Source organism: Otolemur garnettii, unplaced genomic scaffold, assembly GCF_000181295.1.
Source record: "Otolemur garnettii isolate 467f Iridium unplaced genomic scaffold, OtoGar3 scaffold00237, whole genome shotgun sequence".
NCBI classification, from domain to species: domain Eukaryota; kingdom Metazoa; phylum Chordata; class Mammalia; order Primates; family Galagidae; genus Otolemur; species Otolemur garnettii.
In genome coordinates, this window is record NW_003852632.1 from 226131 (window position 1) to 248835 (window position 22705).

At 42.6% G+C, this 22705-nt stretch overlaps 1 protein-coding gene across 1 annotated transcript in view; it reads left to right on the plus strand.

The window, feature by feature from the left end:
• The window catches only part of PRKDC (protein kinase, DNA-activated, catalytic polypeptide), a 186463-nt gene that overhangs the window by 120169 nt on the left and 43589 nt on the right, over positions 1-22705 (plus strand). Inside the window, exons 59-64 of the mRNA XM_023508282.1 lie at positions 644-856; positions 11753-11865; positions 13666-13797; positions 15559-15738; positions 18274-18479; positions 22180-22318. Of these exons, the coding sequence (XP_023364050.1) occupies positions 644-856; positions 11753-11865; positions 13666-13797; positions 15559-15738; positions 18274-18479; positions 22180-22318 (983 nt within the window). The remainder of the gene's footprint in view (positions 1-643; positions 857-11752; positions 11866-13665; positions 13798-15558; positions 15739-18273; positions 18480-22179; positions 22319-22705) is intronic.

Below are 22705 nucleotides of genomic sequence, written 5' to 3' on the forward strand. Positions count from 1 at the left end.
TCTCTTGCCTCCCAAGTAGCTAGGACTGCAGGCGCCCACCACAATACCTGGCTATTTTTTGTTGCAGTTGTCATTGTTCCCAGGCTGGGTTCAAACCTGCCAACTTTGGTATATGTGGCTGGTGCTGTATCCACTGTGCTATGGGTGCCGAGCCTTTTGTTTTGATTTTTGTACAGAAAAATCTAATGTAGCAAAATTTAACACTTCTCTTCTCTCAAAAGTGAAGTAGAGAGCTAACCAAATTCACTTACTATGTGTACAGTTTATTAAGCTGTGCTTTCTCAAACAGCTGTTTGCTTTGACCAGCAAATTACAAAGTAAAATATGTTAATCTTTTTATGTACATTTTTTCTGTGTATAAATTTTTTTCACATTGTGTTGGTTCTCGAATTAGGGCTAATTTGAATGAGCACTTTGGAAGTTCTATGACATTAATATTAGAAACTGGGGGCCGTTGGCACCTTTCAGTATGTACTAAGTATTCTATGCGGGGAGCAGCAGCTTGTTTCTTTCTCTGCAGTAGGGGCACCGAGGTCCAGGTTTGCTTCATGCCACATCCTGGGGACCTGACAGAGCCTCCAGCAGACATCACTGCCCTGTGTACAGTTCCAGGTACAGTGACCACTGATTGTGCATGTTGCAGATGGAAGAAGCTCATTTAACTGGCTGACAGGGAGCAGCCTTGACCTGCTGGCGGATCATGCAGCTTCCTCATCAGATTCCTTGTCCTCCTCCTTGCTATTTGCCCATAAGAGGAGTGAAAAGTCACAGCGAGCACCCTTGAAGACAGTGGGACCTGATTTTGGGAAAAAAAGGCTGAGCCTTCCAGGAGATGAGCTGAATAACAAAGTGAAAGGTCAGTGAGTGAAACAGGCTTGGAGTAACCTGCCCTCCCAGTTAGAGCCAAGGCTCAGATCAGGATAGCCCATTCTTGTGTCCGCATCTCCTGTAGCCTATAATGAAGCTTATTAAAGTTCAAATTCAGTAAATATTGTCAAGGCACTTACCAGGTTGAAAACATTGTTTTTTAGAAGTTCCAGAAAACCTATTGAAAAAGCTGTACTTAATCCATTCATTTGGTAATTTTCTGGGGTGGGTAAGGCCATTAAACTGGTGGTTGTGGGATGATGTTGGTTGGTTAGCCAAGTCTTAAAGGTGAGAGAGTTAATCCAGGCAGGTGGAGTGGAGAGAGCCTCAGAGGAGACCTGGTGAGGTGCTGTTGAGAGGAGTAGGGGGCAGGAGGGGAGAAGAGCAGGACAGATGCAGAGGAGCCCAGTCAATGCAGGGCATGGTCACTGAGAGCTGACCCCAAACCAGGATTGAGGACCCTGTGCAGTCCAGGGTTACAGATGCTGTGGGACATGTTACATAAAGGGTGCTAAGAAGACAGGCTGTGGGTGGTGGGATGTGCTTTGAGCCCCAGTGCTGAGAAGCAGCTGCATGATGTGTGCATGTATCCAGGCACAGAGCTCTGAATGGCCTTCCTAAGAGAGCAAGGGTCAAACCCAGCCGTGGCCAAAAAACAAACAAACAAAAATCCTAAGAGAGCAAGGGGTGTCAGGAGATGGAGGCCAAAAACACCTGACCAGTGGGACACTCAGGGGCTAAGTGGAAAGCTTGGTGGGACTCACAGACTCAGCACTGAGAACTGTAGCCCTGGAAGTGAGTGCAGATGAAGGAGTGCCCAGGGAAAAGGGCCCAAGTCAGAATCCTAGGGCAGTCCCAACATAGGAACTTAAATATTTGGAAGTGAAATTAGAAGGAAGGATAAATTTTTCTTTATTTAATTGTAGGAACTAAAAACACACAAAATGTTTTACTCCCAACTTGCAAACCTGTGGCCCACATCTTTCTCTAGAATTACCTGAGAGGTACATCTGGCTCCTGCTGCTCTGAGTAGAGGTGTGCCAGTGAGCCCCTCCCACCCTCCCCCACCAGCAGGCTACTTGCCTTTTATTCTCTTCCCCTTCATGCCTACGATGCACCAGGAGTGCAGAACCCCTGGTCCTGCCCATTGTCTCAGACTGTCACAGCTCTAAGTTCTGAAATGAAGGCCCGAGGTGCCCTCACCCTCCGTGGCCACTCAGCTATCTCACCTCATACCTGCTCCCAGCAAGCCCGAGGCACACAGCACTTTCCATGTGCTCTGAACTTTGAAGACTCACTAATGGGAGATGTACGTTCCCATTAGCTTTGAAGACTCACTGCAGGGTGTACCTGAACCACTGTGGGGTGACCTGCAGTCCAGGTGACTTCTGGCAATTGCTAGTTAGTGACTTTGGGCCAGTCGAGCTCTATTGAGGGGGATGAAGCTCATAAATAAATGAAGCTTGCTGGAGATGGTGGCAGTTACTGTCCACCATGCAGATTGTTCCACAGTATTTCCCTGCCGACATTTTTAGAGTAAAAATGTATCATGGATGCTGTCCAAAGAATTGGGAGACCATGTATAGAATTAAAGAAGGTAAGAGGTGAAACCTAATTTGAGACTCTTTTTCTTGAGAGTTTTATGTATAGATTTAGAAAAAAGAAAAATTGCAGAAGTAGGTAAAATGAATACTTATGGGCTGCCCATTTAAATTCATTTAACATATTTGAATCTGCCCATGTATCTCTATAGTTTTAAAATATTTTATATAGTCCTTTGTGGTACATGTACCTTCTCGCCTAAATGAGAACATGTGGAGGTTCATAAAAGATGGCCAGTAATACCTACTGTGATACTATTTATTACCACTGAAAGGAAATGCGGCTTAGAAAATTGAATTTGTAGGCTCCGTGCCTGTAGCTGAAGAGGCTAAGGTGCCAGCCACATACACCAGAGTTGGCGGGTTCAAATCCAGCCCGGGCCTGCCAAACAACAATGACAATTACAACCAAAAAATAGCTGGGCGTTGTGGCGGACGCCTGTAGTCCCAGCTACTTGGGAGGCTGAGGTAAGAGAATTGATTGAGCCTGGCAGTTGGAGGTCGCTATGAGCTGTGATGCCATAGCACTCTATCCAGGGCTCTGTCTCAAAAAAAGAAAACTGAATTTGTAGCTTAATTAAAATGACACTTTACAATCACTTAATTGTTTTGGTTTGCTTTAGTTATATCAGTTATACTACTGTGTATGCATGTAGTTTAAAGAGACAGATACTTGTTAGAAGAAATGGCAGTTCTCCGTATTTCTTAGATCCTAGAGACAAGACCAGCAGCTCCCTCAGCTGAGTTTCGGCATTTACTTCAGTATCTCCACATAATGCTTTTATGTGGCTGCTGTTTTTGCCTTTGCAGGGCAGACATTATGGGTCTGGCCCCCCACACATGGATCACACTGTACTGCTGGTGCCTCGTCCTGCTCAGCTAAGTCAAACTCGTGATCTCATTAGTGTTCAAAATTTTATCTTTTTTTGGCTACACAGGATTATTTTTGATTAAGCCACGTGAAATACTATGATTATTTTTAAGGATGTTTGCCCAGGGTCTCTGCTGAGCTGTCACCTAGGGACCCCTCTTCATCCTCCTCTCCTCAAGGACTGCTCAACTCCCCTGCCTTGGTGGTTTATTCCTTCTTTGGAGGAAGCCCTTCCTCTGCAGCGTGCAGAGAAAAGGAGTTCTACATGGTGAGCGTTACTTGGGTCCTGGGGCCATCACTGTGCTCTTCAGGGCCCAGAAGGCTGTGCAGATGGAGACCCCTGGTGCAGTCCTGTTGGTCTCCTGCCCAGAGATGCGAGTGAGGAACCTGCTGTCATCCTCTGTGCAAATCCTGTCTGAGAACCTGAGTCTTTTCTCTGTGGACACTCTTAGGGTCCTCCCTTTTTTGTTAAAATTATTTTTTATTAAATCATAACTTTGTACATTGATGGATTTATGAGGTTCAGGGTACTGCTTTGATATACAATGTGAAATTCTTACATTGAAGTAAGTAACAAATCCATCACAATTATACTCATTTCTTAATAGTTTTGAAATGTACCATTGCATCATGCACATTAGGTGAGTTCCCCCCAAATACCCTGTCTCCTCCCATATCCCCCCTCCACTCCCCTCTCTCTCCTCTTCCCTTCTACTTTATGCACTATAGTTATGCTTTGCCATTCATATGAGTGTATAGGTAGTTATATAATGATTTCATAGTAGTATTGAGTACGTTGGATGCTTACTTTCCCATTCTTGAGATATTTTACTAAGAAAAATGAGTTCCAGCTCCATCCAGGTAAACATAAAAGATGTGAAGTCTCCATCTTTTTTTATGTCTGCATAGTATTCCATGGTGTACATCATGTGTCCTCAAACTATGGCCCGCAGGCCACATGTGGCCCTCCTAGGACATTTATCCGGCCCGCCGGTTGTTTTTGTCACGTCTGCCTGTCCTGCTTAGCAGTCGACTGGTCCTGGGGCCCACAGTCTGGCCCTCCAATGGTCTGAAGGACAGTGAACTGGCCCCCTGTTAAAAAGTTTGAGGACCCCTGATGTACATGTACCATAATTTGTTAATCCATTCCTGGGTCAGTGGGCACTTGCACTGTTTCCATGACTTGGCTATTATGAATTGGGCTTCAGTAAACATTCTTGTGCAGATGTCTTTGTTGTAACTGGGTATATACCTAGTAGAGGAATTACAGGATTGAACGGTAGGTCTACTTTTAGTTCCTTGAGTGTTCTCCAAACTTTTTTCCGAAAAGGTCGTATTAGCTTGCATTCCCACCAGCAGTGTAGAAGCGATCCCTTCTCTATGTATCCATGCCAACATCTGAGTTTTGGGATTCTGTGATGTGAGCTAATCTTACTGGAGTTAGATGATATCTCAGAGTGGTTTTGATTTGCATTTCTCTGATGATTAAGGATGATGAGCATTTTTTTCATGTGTCTGTAGGCCATGCACCTTCTCCATCAGAGAAGTTTCTGTTCAAGTCTCTTGCCCACATAGAAACGGAATTATTTATTCTTTTCTTATTGATTAGTTTGAGTTCTCTGTAGATTCTAGTTATCAGACCTTTGTCAGAAGCATAACCTGCAAGAATCTTCTCCCATTCTAAAGGTTGTCTGTTTGCTTTACTTACTGTGCACTTGGCTGTGCAAAAGCTTTTCAGTTTGATCAGATCCAAGTAATGTATTTTTGGTGTTGCTTCAATTGCCTGGGGGGTCCTCCTCATAAAATATTCTCCCAAGCCAATTTCTTCAAGTGTTTTTTTTCCTGCACTCTCTTCTAGTATTTTTATAGTTTCATGTCTTAATTTTAAATCTTTTATCCAGTGAGAATCAATTTTTGTTAATGGTGAAAGATGGGGGTCCAGTTTCAGTCTTCTAACAGGTCACCAGCCAGTTCACCCAGCACCATTTGTTAAATAGGGAGTCTTTCCCCCACTGAATATTTTTGATAGGCTTGTCGAAGATCAAATGGCGATAAGAATCTGGGTTAATCTCTTGGTTCTCTATTCTTTTCCATAAATCTACTGCTGTTTTTTTTGCCAGTACCATGCTGTTTTGATCACTATAGATTTATAGTATAGCCTGAAGTCTGTTAATGTGATACCTCCTGATTTATTCTTATTTCTGCATAATGTATTTGCTATTTGTGGTTTTTTTGGATTCCATATAAAACAGTACTATTTTTTCAAGTTCTTTGAAGTATGACTATGGTGCGTTAGTAGGGATTGCATTAAGTCTGTATATTGCTTTGGGTAGTATGGACATTTTAACAATGTTGATCCTTCCTAGCCATGAGCATGGTATGTTTTTCCATTTGTTAACGTCTTCAGCTATTCCTTTTCTCAGAGTTTCATAGTTCTCCTTATAGAGATCTTTCATGTCCTTTGTTAGGTAAATTCCCAGATATTTCATCTTCTTTGGCACTATTGTAAAAGAAAGTGAGTCCTTGATTGTTTTTTCAGCTTGACTAGTGTTGGCGTATATAAAAGCTACTGACTTGTAAATATTGATTTTATATCCTGAGACACTGCTGTATTCCTTGATCACTTCTAAGAATTTTGAAGTTGAGTCCCTGAGATTTTCCAGATATAGGATCATATCATCAGTGAAGAGTGAGAGTTTCATCTCCTCTGATGACCCTATTTGGATACCCTCAATCACCTTCTCTTGCCTGATTGCAATGGCTGACTTCTATTACTATGTTGAATAGCAGTGGAGACAGTGAGCATCCTTGCTTTGTTCCCGATCTGAGTGGAAATGTTTTCAATTTTACACCATTCAATATGATATTGGAAGTGGGTTTGCTGTAGATGGCCTCTATCAGTTTAAGGAATGACCCTTCTATGCCTATTTTCTTAAGAATTCTGATCATGAAAGGATGCGGTATATTATCAAAGGCTTTTTCTGCGTCAATTGAGAGAATCATATGGTCTTTATTTTTTATTTTATTGATGTGATGTATTTATAGATTTGTGTATGATGAACCAATTCTGTAACCCTGGAATAAAACAAACTTGATCATGGTATATAATTTTTTTGATGTGTTGTTGAATTCTGTTTGCTAAGATCTTATTGAATATTTTTGCATCAATATTCATTAATGATATCAGTCTATAATTTTCTTTCTTTGTTGGATCCTTTCTTGGTTTGGGTATCAGGATGATATTTGCTTCATAGAATGTTGGGAAGTATTCCTGTTTGTATGCTTTCTTAAAGGTTGTATAATAATAGGTACTAGTTCCTCTTGAAAGGTTTGATAGAATTCAGATGTGAAGCCATCTGGTCCTGGACTTTTCTTTTTGGGGAGATTTCATATGGTTGATGCTATTTCAGTGGTTGATACAGGTCTATTCAAGATTTCTAATTTGTCTAGGAAGGTGGTGTGCTTTCCAGGCATTGGTTCATTTCCTTCAGATTTTCGTATTTCTGGGAATAGAGATTCTCATAGTAATCATTGAGGATTTTTTGAATTTCTGAAGTGTCTGTTGTTATTTTTCCTTTACTGTTTCTGATAGATGATATTAGAGATTTTACTGTTCTGTTTCTGGTTAGGTTGGCCACAGGTTCATCAATTTTGTTAATCTTTTCAAAAAACCAACTTTTTGTTTTGTTGATCTTCTGAATGATTCTTTTGTTTTCATTTTCATTTAATTCTGCCCTAATTTTGGTTATTTCTTTTCTTTTGCTGGGTTTGGGGTTGGAATGTTCTTCCTTTTCCAGTTGCTTGAGATGATCCATTAAGTTGTTGGCTTCCTTTCTTTGTTTTCTTGATGAAGGCTTCCAATGCTATAAATTTTCCTCTTAGGACTGTCTTTGCAGTATCCCACAGATTTTGATAATTTGTGTCTTTGTTATCATTTTGCTACAAAAACTTGGTGATTTCCTTTTTAATCTTGTCTTTGACCCAGCTCTCATTCAGCCTAATATTATTTAGCTTCCATGACTTTGTTTGTGTATGAAGATTGCCATTGCTATTGAGTTCAACTTTTATTCCATGGTGGTCCGAAAAGATACAAGGATTAATTTCTATACTTTTAAATTTGCTGAGGTTAGACTTGTATCCTAGGATATGATCTATTTTGGAAGATGACCCGTGGGCTGATGAGAAGAATGTATATTCAGTTTTATTAGGATGAAATGTTTTGTAGAGGTCTGTAAAGTCCTTTTGTCCTAGGGCCAGGTTTAAGTCTAATATTTCTTTGTTTAGTTTCTTCTTGGAGGATCTATCCAAAATTGTCAAACGAGTGTTAAAATCTCCAGCTATTATAGTGCAGGAAGATATCGAGTTGTTTATATCCGTTAGTGTCTGCTTTATGAATTGAGGAGCATTCTGGTAGGGTGCATAAATGTTAATTACCGAAATCTCTTCATGTTGGGTGTTTTCCTTGACAAATATGTAGTGACCTTCCTTATCTTTCTTTATCTTTTTTGGTTTAAAGCCAGTTGTATCTGCTACCCTACTTTTTTCTGGTTTCCATTTTCCTGTATTATGCAAGTCCATACCTTCACCCTGAGTCTTTTTAGTCTATTTTTATCCTTTAAGGTAAGGTGAGATTCTTGTATATAGCAGATATCAAGTCTGAGTTTATGTATCCAGTCAGCCAGCCTGTGCCTTTTTAGAGGACAATTTAAACCATTCACAATAGTTGAGAGAATTGATAAGCCTGGTTGTGTTTTGGGTGTCATGATTTTCAGATGTCCAGTGGACATTTTTAATCCTTTCACCACTGTGGAAGTTGGCTTTTGTTCAGAAATCTCTAGGTGAGTTTACTTTGGAGGTAGAACATTGCACTGGTCATTGTGGAGGATGGGTCTGAGAATATCCTGGAGCTGGTTTCGTTATGGCAAATTTCTTCAACATGTCTATGTCATTAAAGTATTTGGTTTCTCCATCACAAATGAAACTCAGTTTAGCTGGATAGAGGATCTTGGGCTGAAAGTTGTTTTGTTTTAGGAGACTGACGGTTGATGACCATCTTCTTCTGGCTTGAAGTGTTTTAGCTGAGAGATCTGCAATCATTCTGATATTTCTCCCTTTGTAGGTGATGCTTTTCTTATGTCTGACTGCTTGCAGAATTTTCTTCTTCATCTTAACTTTGGCAAAGTTGATCACAATGTATCTAGGTGATGCTTTATTTGGATTGAGTCTTGCTGGGGTTCTGAAACCATCTACTATCTGAAGTTTTGTATCTCTTGCAATGCTTGAGAAATTCTCCTCCAAAATCTCCTGAAGTAGAGCATCCGTACCTTTAGGACCATCCTCTTCTCCTTCAGGAATTCCTATAAGATGAACGTTTGATCTTTTGGAGTGATGCCACAAATCTCTCGGGGAATGATCGGTTTTTGCTCTCTGTTTGTCTGCCTCTTGGAGTGTTTGGGAACATTCAAAAGCTTTGTCTTAAAAGATCCTTTTAGAGATCCTTTCTTCTACCTGGTCAACTCTATTACTGAGGGAGTCTATTTTGGAGCTCCTCAACTAACTTATTCGTTTCCTTGAGCTCTGCTATCAATTTTCTCATTATGTCCATATCTTCGGTGACTTGGGCTTTGAATTCATTAATTTCTTGATACAACTTTAGAACTACTCTTTGGAATTCAATTTCTATCTTTTCTTCCATTCTATTTATCTTATTTGCAGTCCATATTCTAAATTCAATTCCTGACATTTCTGCCATTTGTCTATGCATGGCATCTTCAGTTGTATCTCCGTTGTCATTTTTTCGGGGGGAGGGTGTTGATCTACTCTGGTTATACATGTTGCCAGAGTTCTTCTGTTGGGTCCACACCATGTTTATTTTCCACTGTTTGGTTATTAGAACTGGTAGGGTGAGATCAAATTAGGGTTCCCAGGTTGTAGAGATAGCCCCTTACCAAAGCGCTAGGCTTTGTAATTGTGGCTTATCTCCTACAACCTTACAAAGGCCCCTTTCAGAGTTTTAGCCAGAGACTCTGAGGACCTATTTGGTGAGATAACGCAGGCTAGCTCTGTTTTGATATTAGCCAACTTCTACCCTATCCTAAGAATCCACAGTATTAGGTTTAAATCTCGACTGTGAGGAGATATAAACAGCTATGGCATCCAACCCCACCCTTCAGTTCTTTTCCACTACAGAACATTGAAGGTCAACCTCAGAATGTCCCCAAGTGGACAGCCCTAGACATAGGTTCTAACCAAATTGTCTCAGGGAGTGCAAACCCTACCCAACAGAGAGGGATTCAAGGGTCTCCAACAGCACAATTAGAGCCAGGAATCCAATTTCCACCTGCCAGGCTCAGTCCACACTCTTGTCTGCTTCTCTGCTCACAGGCCCAGCTGGAGTCAGGGGCTACACTCCTACCCACCAGTCTCTGTCCACATCCAGCTAGCCTCTGCTTGCCAGACCATTTGGAGTCGGCACCACTCCCCCACTTGTCAGTCTCAGTCCACTGCCTGGCAAGCCTCTGTTTGCAGGCTCTGTTAGAGTCAGGGCACCACACTGCGCCTGCAGGTCTCAGTCCTCACCTGGTAAGCCTCTGCTCACCAGCCCTGCTGGAGACAGTGGACTATGCTGTAGCCCTCAGGTCTTGGTTGACACCCAATAAGCCACTGCTTGAGGGTTCTGTTGGAATCAGGCAACCATGCCCTTGCTTTCAGGTCACAGGACCAGCCCTGTCTGCTGATCTCAGCCAACAGAGGGCAACCACTCTCCCACTGTGGGTGCCATCAGAGCCAGGGGTTCTATACCCCGTCCTGCCAGACATAGCCTGAATCAAGTGTGAACACTCCCCCTGGCTGGACATAGTCATAACCAGGGCACTTCTCCTCCTCCCGCCAAGTCATTCTTTCTTCCCACACTGTCTGTCTTCTCCATTAGTCATAGATTCTGTCCTGATGGTTGGCAGTCCATAATATGCCCAGTTCTCTCAGGACAAGACCAAACACTCCAAACACTCTGTGCTCTGCAGGGGGTAGAACTTAAGACCACCTTGTGAGGGAGAAAGGGTAGACTGGGAGTTTGGACTTGTGGGGGAAAAATACCTGTTCAATTTTATGCCTGGCCGGGTGGTGTCTACCTGGAGAAACAGAGGTAGAGTTTAGTGGCTTTCTATAGCAAGATAAAATGAGAGGTCTTTTGTTCCCTGCTCATTTGCAGATAACCTGCGGCAGGCCCCCTGCTTGGGGGAGGGGTCTCCCATCCTCTAGTTGATAGGCTTTGTACCTGTAATTTGTTTTCTTGGATGGTCTTCCTTGGAGTTACACCTGCCCGAACTTCTTTCTTGGCTCAGCTCCCTGTTTTTAGCTTCATAGAGTCCAATTCCATCCAGTTTTTCTTCCTCTGCTTAGGAGCCTCTGTAGAAGGTTGCTACCAGTCAGCCATCTTCCAGGATCCTCACTTTTAAACCAGTTTTCTGAAATTTCTCAAGAGCATCCTTTGGAGCAGGTTTTTCTATCTTGTTTCTCTGGGCATGGGGTGGCCCGTTCAGCCTGCTGCCTCATGTTCCCAGTTCTGGAATCACATCTTGCTTGCTTTTATTGATGACATCTTCACCTCTATTTTCTCTTTTTTGGAATTCTTGTGCTTGGGTATTGGGTATCCTTTCTGTATTATCTCTCCATTTTCTAGGAAATCTGTTCAACCTTATTTTCAGCCCTTGCTCCTATTTTTAATCTCCATGAGCTTTTTGTTGTTGTTGTTGTTCTCTGAATCTTTCTTCACTTCTTGGTTCATGGCTGTAATATCTACTCTTACTCATCTGATAAAGAACGATATTTTGAAGTTTTTTCCCACATGATCTGCTTAATAGTTCTTCTTTCCTTGTCACTTATTTTAGTTTCTGTCTTTCATATTGTAACATTACTTCACAGTGGTGACTTTTGCATGGGCACAATGCAGATTGGGAGTGTGCTGTGGAGGTGGGATGGAGCGAGCCGCTGGGCCCCTGGCTGTGTCTCAGACCCAGAGGCACGTGTGCTCCGGGGCCCAGTAGGGGAGGCAGCTGCTGTTACTAGAGGTGCTGGGCCAACCTCTCCTCCCACTGTGGCCTGTGTCCCTCCCAGGCTGTGCTTTCTTCCTGCTATGGAGGGTCCTGTCCTGCTGGTTCCCAAGCCTCTGTTTCCCACTGCGGCCATTCCTTTGCATTGCCGAGGATTCAGCTAAGTCCTGGTGCTGGTCCCTGCTGTCTCCTGTCTCCTCTGCTGTTCTTTGTGGGCCTGTGTCATTAAGAAAATACTAAATTAAAGTGTTTAAGTATAGCGAAGTATCCTGACTCTCACTTTAGGGCCTTGGGGAAGGAGGCAGGCCACGTGTCTGTGTCCCTGGGCCATCTGTAACCAAATCCACTTCGTTGTTCTTCAGGCACTGACTGTCGGACAGAAATACTAAGATTACGCAGACGGTTTTTAAAAGATCCAGAAAAACTCAGTTTGATTTATGCCAGAAAAGGTGTTGCTGAACAAAAGCGAGAGAAGGTCAGTATCTTTTCCAAAATTAGATTGGTCAGAAATATGTGTTTTATATCACGGATATAAGGCAATGATCTTCCTATAAGATATCGCTTCCAGTGTTTGTTTGAAAGCCAAAATCATGGAAACCGCAGTATCTGAGCTGAGCTTACTCAGGAGCCAAGTCCCTGCTGACTCCCTGGGTACTGGAACACTGGAGAGAAATAGGAGGTGCCCGACTTGGTGACCGTCTGGTCTTGGCCTGCTGGGGCTGTCACTGGTTCTTGCCTCAGGAAAGCCCAGCCCAGTGCTGTTTCCGGACTGGTGCTGTTTGCAGACCACCCTTCTCTCAGGGTTGGGGTATGACTGTCATTCATCTTGGGTCGTACAGCTCAGTGAGTCTGCCACTGGGATGGGATTGGCCAACTCCCCACCTCAAGGCCAGAACCCTGGGCAGGGATTCACTGGGCCACATTGGGTCAGGGGCCACCGTGAAATGATGAGCTATGGTGGAGGGTCAGCCAGGGGATGGGGAGGGGATTTGAGCCCAGAGGAAGGGGTGGCAGGGCTGGCCAGACACACAGAGTGCTCCACTGAAGGTATTGAGTGGAAATGAGTATGATGTTGACTTAATGGTTAACACATTTCTCAAAATGTGGAAGTCATGACAGAATTTTTTCAGCCATAATTTTTTATTTTAATTATAAATCAGTAATTATGACAAAATTTTCAGGAAAGATAGAATAGGTTATGAATAAAAATACTGTCCTTGTTCTAGTTCAGTTTAAATCTTTAGCCAGTTAACTTCCAAATCTGAGTTCGTTAAATGGTTCTGCTTTATCTTCCATGGGAAGAAAATGTACTTTTCGTCCTCTTGTCTCTGTAAGTATAACTATTGGTCTAAAGACTGGAGGGTGTGTGCAGGACCCACCCTGCCCCATACCTGGGGCTGTTTCCTCACCCCCAGAGGAGCTCTAGGCTCCTGAGTAACCCTGATACCCTCGGAGTCCCCACCTCACTCCCCAAACCCCTATCCCCACTCCCCAAGAATGAGATGCTGTCTGGTCAGGGCTGTTAGAGATGATTGACTCACAGGGAGGGCAGACCCTCCGACACAGGAGTTCAGGTTGATCTGCTGACCAGGAATCAAGCGTGACCTGGAGGCGTCAGGCTCTAGAAGGCTCTGCTTAATGTTTGTGGCCCTCTGTTGAACGTACACCTCTGGGGCATTGTGCTCACCTAGCACCGTGGTAAGTATTGGTGGGCAAGGGGATGCATGGCCATGGAATTAAAGTCCAGGGAGCATGACAGACAGACAGGTGGAGTTAATGACACATGCAGTGTTGGGAATAAGCCTGGTGAGAGCACATCTGAGGATGGCCTGTGCGGGGCACAATGGTGGAGGCCTCTTGAGAGATGACTCCTGCCCAAGGAGGAACCCAAGTGATGGGCATAGCAGAGAGAGGTCTCCAAGCAGAGGTCAGCAAGTGCCCAGGCCCTGCGTGGGTTGGTTTGGGCAGGAGGAGCAGACAGGCAGCCCTCCAATCTGTGTTTGTAAAAGTTTTCAAACAAATGCTTCAATTTTATGAATATTCCTATTATTTTATAATAGATATTGAAGTGTTCTTTGCTGTGCTTACTGCCATAGTAGTTTTATTTCGTACTTTTCACCTGCCGTAGACTGGTAAAGCAGAGCACTAATCCACTGTGACAGTTGTTACTACTTTGCCTTTATGTGAAAGCTGGATCTCGACATCACATCTTGTGCACAACTACCTTTCTTTAGTCAGAATTCTAATCTTCCTTCTTTGGTTCTGGTGGCTATAGGAGATGAAGAGTGAGTTAAAAATGAAGCAGGACGCTCAGGTCATCCTGTACAGAAGCTACCGGCACGGAGACCTTCCTGACATTCAGATCAAGCACAGCAGCCTCATCACTCCCTTGCAGGCTGTGGCCCAGGTTCGCTGTCCTTGCTGCTGCATTTGCTCTTGACAGATGATAATCTCTGTGTGCCCTTTGGGGTCTGCTGCGTAAGGGAGCCCGCTGGGGCCAGTCTGTTGTAGACGAGGTGTTGATTTGTCCCCAGTAGAGGGCTTAGCATAGACACCCTGCTCTGAGTCCTGGCCCTGCCATTTCCTGAGCCACAGCTTCTTCCCACATAGTGAGCCTCTGATGTAGAGTTATGTAGAATTTAGCCCTAAAACTGCTTGTCTGTGTCAAGCCCTTGAATGCTCTGAGCCACTCGGCTCCATCTATAAAATCGTAGAGTAAAATCCATTTTTCTTATCCAGTAACGTCAAAATGAAATAACATTCATTCTAACATTCATTCATTTTTTTCTAAGTGAAAAAAATCATTCTGACTCGCACCTGTGGCTCAAGCGGCTAAGGCGCCAGCCACATACACCTAAGGTGGCGGGTTCGAATCCAGCCCGGACCCACCAAACAACAATAATGGCTGCACCCAAAAAATAGCTGGGCGTTGTGGCGGGCACCTGTGGTCCCAGCTACTTGGGAGGCTGAGGCAAGAGAATCCCTTAAGCCCAAGAGTTGGAGGTTGCTGTGAGCTGTGATTTCACAGCACTGTACTGAGGGCAACATAATGAGACTCTTTCTCTCAAAAAAACAAAAAACAAATGCACCACTTGTCAGTCAATGCCTGTTAGAACTTTCAGGGTTTTTAAAAAACTTTCTAAATAGAATTAAGATGTCTTAACAACAGTTTGTATTTCCTTTTTTTTTTTTTTTAAGAGACAGAGTCTCACTTTGTTGCCCTTGGTAGATTGCTGTGGAGTCACAGCTCACAGTGAAATAACTTAGGGGACCTGGAAAAATAGACTCGAACCCCCCACTTAGGTTAATTAATTGGTAATTTATTTCACCTGCTGCAGGGGCTGCTGCTCGAGAGACAGCCCCCCGGTGAGAGTGTGAGTTACCTTTTATAGGCTTTGTGTAAGCATATTACAGAAGTGAAAGGTGGCTGATTAAGGTGGGGTTACAACTCAGGTAGTCATAGATATAGCAATGGAACAATAATTAATACAGTTTCAGTTGACAATGGATACATTTCATATCACAATGGTTATGGTTATACAACAGTTACTAATCAAGTCTTAGTGAGTTTTCCATCATTGTTCATCTACTGAGAACTTGGGGGTTTTGTAAAACTTGGGACTTTTTTTCCTTGTACCTGAAGCTTGTTCTTAGCAACCGTAGGGGGAAGAAGGGGACTTGGGAACGTGGCTGGGAAGCATGTTCTTGGCCACCCTGGGGGGAGGAGGGACTTGCCTTGTTCCTAGAGTCGACTCTGGGGGGAGAAGGGAGGAGGAGGGAAATGGGCTGGAGAGGGCAGGGGGAACAGGTGAGGGCGGTGGTGGGGGGAACAGGTGAGGGCTGGGGAATAGGAGTGGGCAGGGGAAAGAGGGCTGGGTTACAACAACAGCAACCTCCAGCTCTTTTGCTTAGGCGATTCTCTTGCCTCAGCCTCCCCAGTAGCTGGGACTACAGGTGCCTGCCACAACTCCCAGCTATTTTTTTGTTGCAGTTTGGCCAGGGCCGGGTTAGAACCCGCCACCCTTAGTATCTGGGGCTAAAACCCTACCCACTGAGCCACAGGCACTGCCCAATAGTTTGTATTTACAAATACAGCTCTGATAGTATTGGTGAATTGTAGCATTTTTGCTTGAGATGCTAATTTGGTTTTGTTTTGAATTTTTTATAGAGAGACCCATTATTTGCAAAACAGCTCTTTAGCAGCTTGTTTTCTGGAATTTTGAAAGAGGTGGATAAATTTAAGACGACATCTGAAAAAGACAGCATCACTCAAAAGTTACTCCACGACTTCAATCATTTTCTCGATACTACTTTCTCTTTCTTCCCACCTTTTGTCTCTTGTGTCCAGGTAAGCCCTCCTGGGATTTACATTTTGGGCAGGCAGTCCACAGGCAGAGATGGCACAGACATAAGGTGAGGTCAATGTGGCAGTGCTTGAGCAGTAGGAAGGCCTTAACACAGTGTAGGGTGGTGAGGAAGCAGGTCAGTGAGAACTCTTTCAGGGTGGGGCGTATGTGTCCTTACAGGTGCACAAGTGCAATGGCAAGTCCCTCCTGGGACTGCACTGAGCTGGGAATACCAAGTGTGGGTGTACATTTGTTTACTGCTCAAATATACATATGTTAGGTTGTTTTTCTTTCTCTCTTTTTTTTTTTTTTATTAAATGATAGCTGTGTACATTGATGCAAGCATGGGGTACAGTGTGGTGTTTTCATATACAATTTGAAATATTTTCATCAAACTGGTTAACATAACCTTTATGTCATTTTCTTAGTTATTATGTTAAGAGGTTTATATTCTACTCTTAGAAATATTCACTTGTACCCTTGTAAGATAAACCATAGAAGTGATCCCTCCAATCACCCTCCCTCCACCCATCTCCCCCCCCAGGTTATTTTTCATGTAAGAAGTACTTTATGTGCATTCAAAACATAGATCATTACAAATTCCCTAGTAGAAGATCTTTTTGGTTAATTTTAGTAATTTTGTATCTAGTAACCTCCCTGAATTTGTTTATTATTGTTTATTAGCAGGAATATTACTTTATAATCTAATTGGGTAATGGTTCTCTAGGATGGAGTACATAGTTTTTCTGTTTTGCTCTTTTTGATATAGCTTGAAACTGATGGTACAGCTCCTTGTATATTATCTCTGTTGTTAGTTTACACTTTACAAGTAGAATCCCTTCATCTTTTTTCTCCTGTCCACCTGAAAGATGGAAAGTTGTGAATAACTATATTGACTCAGCTAATATTTCAGAACAAATAAATTTCTCTCTTTTTTTTTGAGACAGAGTCTCACTATGTCACCCTGGGTAGAGTGCTATGGCCTCACAGCTCATAGCAACCTCAAACTCTTGGGCTGAAGCGATTCTCTTGCCTCAGCCTCCCAAGTAGCTGGGACTGCAGGCACCCACCACAATGCCCAGCTATTTGTTTATTGCAGTTGTCATTGTGTAGTAGGCCCAGGCTGGGTTCGAACCCACCAGCCTGGGTATATGTGGCGGGTCCCCTAACCACTGTGCTACAGGCACCAAGCCAAATTTCTCTTTATATTGTATTCTACAGCAATCTTTTAAATCTTAATTCATAGTTTTGACCCAATATTTATTAAATTAAAAAAAAACTAGCTTTCCCCGTTTCTGTTTAGGAGAGTCATCAACCAACTCAGAGAAAATAAATAACTTGTAAAGTTTGCTATTTCCCATTGACTCTGGAACAAGTCATGTGAATATGTATCAGTACCTGTAGTCTGCAGCAATCCCTGTGATGGTTTTCCAGGGGCTGGCTTTGAGGCTGTGTCTTCCTGTATCACTGTAGTACCTTTGGTCCCTTAGTCACAGGGGTTCTTGTTCTGTCAAGGATGATGAAATTAAAAATTTATGTAACTAAAAGTTTATCTTTTGCTTAGCAAATCATTGTTTGTACAGTAAGATGATAATGTAAATAGGATTGAAAAGAACATCAGTCTTCTTAAAAATAAACTTAAAAGAGCTGTCATACACATATAAAGAAGTGATAGCCTAATCATAGTCACTGGTTTATTAAGGGCATTTCTTATTAGATTATGCTGCGCACAGGGATGAGTGAATCTTCAGCTGCACTCACTGAGGGCCAGCACTGTGCTCACCGCTTTGGAGAATTCACATTTCTTCATTAATGCTAAAGTAGATCTTACCTTGCCTTGGTAGCCAGTGATTAATCTGTGGGGAGCAGCTTTGAGGGGAAGGAGTGGGGCTGGCAGTTCTCAAAACTTGTATATAGGTTTGTTCTAATGAAAATATTATCATGCAAAAACATGAAACAATAAACATGAAAAAACTTTTTTTTACTGTTGATTTGGGGGTTGTCATTATTTTGATGTATATAGGATTCTCAAACTGAGAGTTAAAATGTAAAGGTCATTATAGAATAATAATTTCTGAAATCCTCTATTCAAATATTATCGAATTAAGTTAGTCCCTGAGTGAAAAAAGATGGTAAAAGGTTGCACAGAATAACAGGCAGATGAATGGATGCACTCACTTTCTGGTGACTAGAGGTGAATCCTTTCAGTTTACCCACTTTTACTAAGTCAGACTAAGTATTTCTGGAAATTGAAACAATTGTTTTGATATATAGAAGTATATAGAAAGAAAAGTCTTCCTATATTGCTGTTATGTTTCTTTAAATTGATCTCTGTTTTGCAAGCATAAAAAGTTATTTCTTCCTTTGAGCAAATTGAATATTGAGGGGAAATGTGTTATATAACACAGAGAAACTTTTGGCGATATCACTACTTACATCAGAACTTCTTTCATGTCTAACAGAATCTGTCACTCCTTTGTGAGGATAGGGTCTAAGTGCCACTGACTAAATGGCTGCATGTGTCTGTGGTTTCACAGGAGGTCAGTTGCCAGCATGCAGGCTTGCGGAACCTTGACCCAGCCGCTGCCAGTGCCAGCTGCCTGGCCAGTCTACAGCAGCCCGTGGGCATCTGCCTGCTGGAGGAGGCTCTGCTCCACCTGCCGCCTGCAGAGCTACCTGCCAAGCGCATTCGAGGGAAGACCCCCCTTCCTCCTGATGTCGTCAGATGGGTGGAGCTGGCTAAGTAAGCTCATGATCTGGCACGGGGAATTTGACCAAAGTGATACAGAAAAAACTTGCCTTCATTTTGGCAGAAAACGAACCAGTAAAGTTGATAGTAATAATGCTATGTGAAATCTTTAAAAAAAAAAAATCTTTCCATCTGAGTCCCATTCTATGAAGTCAAGAGTGGTTGCCACAACAAGGGATGACAGCCTCAGTGACCTGTTGATTTCTTTCAGCATAAAGTTTTCTTTTTTTTTTTTGAGACAGAGTCTCATTTTGTTGCCCTCAGTAGAGTACTGTGGCATTGCAGCTCACAGCAACCTCAAACTCTTGGGCTCAAGCGATCCTCTTGCCTTAGCCTCCCAAGTAGCTGGGACTACAGTTGCCCACCACAAAGCCCATCTATTTTTAGAAATGGGGTCTTGCTCTTGGTCAGGCTGGTCTCAAAGTCATGAGCTCAAGCGATCCACCCGCCTCGGCCTCCCAGAGGATTACAGGTGTAAGCCGCCACCCCAGCCTCAGTGTAAGGTCTTTTGGACTCAGTGTTACCTACCACGTTTTGTTTCCTGTGACGTGTGCCTATAAACTTTAGTTCCTAATATGTGTTTTTCTGCTAAAATAAATAAAAGATGAGTTTGTACTGTCAACAAGACTCAAAAAATTTTAGAAAGAGTTTAATCCAATTATTTTGTTTCTTTGGGAAAATGCATCTCTTGCAGGCAGGTCATTTTGCATCACGTTTGACTCTCCCCTACCTGTGGTTTTATTATCATGTGAAATTTGCCAGGACCTATTTCTGAAAAAGATGTTAGATTGAAGTTGAAATTTAAGTTCAACTTTTGTTTTGTAGTGCTGATTTTTAGAGCCTTAGGTTCTAGGGGGAAAGACAGTAAAAGTAATGTTGGGGATCCTTGTGCTTTCTACTGATTGTGGTGAGTTCATTAGTACATGCATTTCTTCTTTTTCTTTTTGTTCTTGTTTTTGAGACAGAGTCTCACCGTTTCACCCAGGCTAGAAGGCAGTGGCATCATCACAGCTCCAATTCTGGGCTCAAGCAATCCTCCTGCCTCTGCCTTCTATGTAATTGGGACTATAAACGTGTACTCCCACGCCTGGCTTCTACTTCTATTTTTAGTAGAGATGGGGTATCGCGATTGCCTGGGCTGGTCTTGAACTCTGGGACTGAAACAGTCCTCCCTCCTGCCCTCCCAGAGTTCTAGGATTCCAGTTGGTAGCTACTGGGTGTGGCAGGTGCTCAGCGAGGCGCCACATGAATGTGGAAGGGGCCTTGACAGTGATCCCAGACTCATAGAACTAGCAACCCTGTAGGAAATGGGTGCACTTTCCACATAACATGAAGTAGGTGGTGGGGAACACCCAGAGAGGTGAGCTGGGCTGCAGGGCAATCTAAAGAGGGCCGCTAGGCTGTGCCGACTCTACCCAGGAGCTGTTTTATCCCACTACTTCTGATGTGTCTGTGAGCAGTGACACCTTGTGGGTTTAGTATTTACAGGAAGTGAGAAGCCTGAATAGCATGTACTTGCTGAATAAATGGAGCACAGAACATTAAAGGGCCTAAACTTTGCACATGTTATTAACTGATAAAGCTTTGCCATATCAATAAAAATCTAGTAATCCTTTTTTGTGTGTACAACTCAAAGCACGGTAGATGTGTAATCCAGCATGAGTTGTGTACACCAACAGTGAGCTGTGCTCTGCTTTTTATGTTTTGTGCCAAGAACACACCTCTGGCAGGTGTTTTGCCATATTCCATTCCAAGACATGGAATGAGTTGCTAGCAGAAATAGCTCTGCTCCAGAGTTGTATAATATGATTAACCAAATGCTCTGAGAAGAACAGCTAGAAGACTTCTAAAATTGATGACGTTTTTTAATATTGGCTTTTATTCCTAGTATAATAGCTTCAAAAATCATACACTTTTGGGTTCAGATTATCTTCTCTCCACTGAAGTTGCCTAGGGTTGGCTTCTTTTAAATTTGAAATAGGTTTTACACTTTGGTTTTCCAAATCAGATTCTGAGAGATGTGACTTTTTTGTGAGAAGTATTTTTATAGCTACTTGTTAGTCCAGATTCTCCAGAAATGATCAAGTCTTTTGACCTTGACAACTCTTTGAATTTATCATACTCCATATTTACATATAATCCCTCAGGAATCCACTGTTTGTACAAATTATTTCAGGCACAATTGTGAAAACATTGAGAACGAAGAGTAAGGTGCTTACAGACTCAAGTCAGGTATGTTTTTGTTTGCAAAATGAACACCTTCAGGTGCCATTCGCACTAAATAAACTCTGGCTGCCTGAATTCACAATGAGAAAGTCAACCCTCTATGATCAGGGCAGTAAGAGCCGCATGTGTTAGATTTTTGCATAAATTCAGAATTGGTAGGCTCTGGGAGTGAGCTTGTAGGGCTCTTTGATGTCAGTATAAGAGACCTGGTATCCAGGAGGGGCCCAACAGTAGGGAAGCCAAGGATCGTGCAGGCCTGGGCTGGCTGGACAGATGACTGCTGGTTTAGGAAGAGGTGATGTTCAGGTTGAAACCTGAAGATGGAAAAGAAATTTTCTGGAGGAAGGGAACAAACGGAATAATACTTGCTTGGGAATACCATGGAGGGTCAGACCAGAATTTTGTTAAGGTAAAGAGATGAATTAATGCTCTAGCAGATAGTGAGGCTGCAAGGAAATTGCTTGACAGTGCAATTGTTGAGATTGTCCATAGCGCGGGGATTGAGCATGGCATCTGTAGGGTTAGGGTTATTTTCTACTTGCTTCTGGGTATTTTAGAGCTTTGGAACCAAGATTCCAAAGGGGCCACCAACAGATGCAGCAGTGTATTAATACTTAAGAATCTAACACATTGTGAACTTTTGCAATTTTTATATTTCACTACAAATGCACATTAGAATAATTTCTGTTTTCTGTGCAGCTGGAGTAGTAAAACCTAAGAGTAGCTTTAAAATTTTTGAAGTTTTATATTTTTACTAGTAAAATAAAAATAACATTTTATCTCTCTCTCTCTGTTTTTTTTTTTCTGAGACCGAGTCTCACAGTGTTGTCCTCAGTAAAGTTCTGTGGCGTCACAGCTCATAGCACTTCAAAATCTTGGGTTCAAGGGATCCTCTTGCCTCAGTCTCCCGAGTAGCTGGGATTATGGTGCCTACTGCAACACCTAGCTGTTTATAGAAACAGGATCTTGCTCTGGCTCAGGCTGGTCTCCTGAGCTTAAGCAGTCTACCCGCCTCAGCCTCCCAGAGTGTTAGGATTACAGGCGTGAGCCACCATGACTGGCTCTTCTATGACTCTTAATCAAGATAGTCTTGCTTTGTAACTCAAGTTGGAGGGTAATGATGGCATCATAGCTCACTATTAACTTCAGATTCAGGCTCAAGCAATATTCCTTCCTCAGCCTCCTGAGTAGGTGGGACCACAGGTGTGCACCACCAAGCCAGCTAATTTTTAATTTTTTTTCTTATTTTGGTGGAGATGGGATTTTGCTTTTTGCCTCAGCTGGTTTTGAACTCCTGGCCTCAAACTAATCCCTCTACCTCAGCCTCTCAGGGTGTTGGGATTGCAGATGTGAGCCACCATGACTGGCCTAGTTAATATCATATTTGGGATGTCTTGATTTAATATCATTTTATTTTAAAGTGTTATGATATTCACTGGTCTGGACATGTTTTTGGTTTGTTTTATAGGCTATATAGATCAATTGGAGAATATGATGTCCTTCATGGTATTTTTAACACTGAGATAGGAACAAAGCAGATCACTCAGAATGCACTATTAGCGGAAGCCAGAAGTGATTATTCTGAAGCTGCTAAGCAGTATGATGAGGTAAAATGACCTCTAATAAATATGTCAGTTGCTTGTTTTGTGCATGAACTGTGACTTTAAGCAAAAAATGGCCCTCAAATGTAGTTCATTCCCTGTCTTCTCATTATAATGCTAATGAGAGAAAAACTGGTTTCTTTATACTTGGGTTCACTTAAAGCTACGGTTTCTAGGAGCCTGTTGACAACAATGTTAACTGAAGACCTAATGTACTATAAACTTGCATAGTATTTATTTCTGTGTTTGCTATTACTATGCAGTTTCTGTTGAAGGAGTTGTTTTCTTTTAATAAGTTGAAAAAATGTATAAACTACAGAAGAATTTGGGAAGATAAGTAAGTTCAGTTTTATTTTTTGAGACAGATTCTCACTCTATCACCCAGGAGTGCTG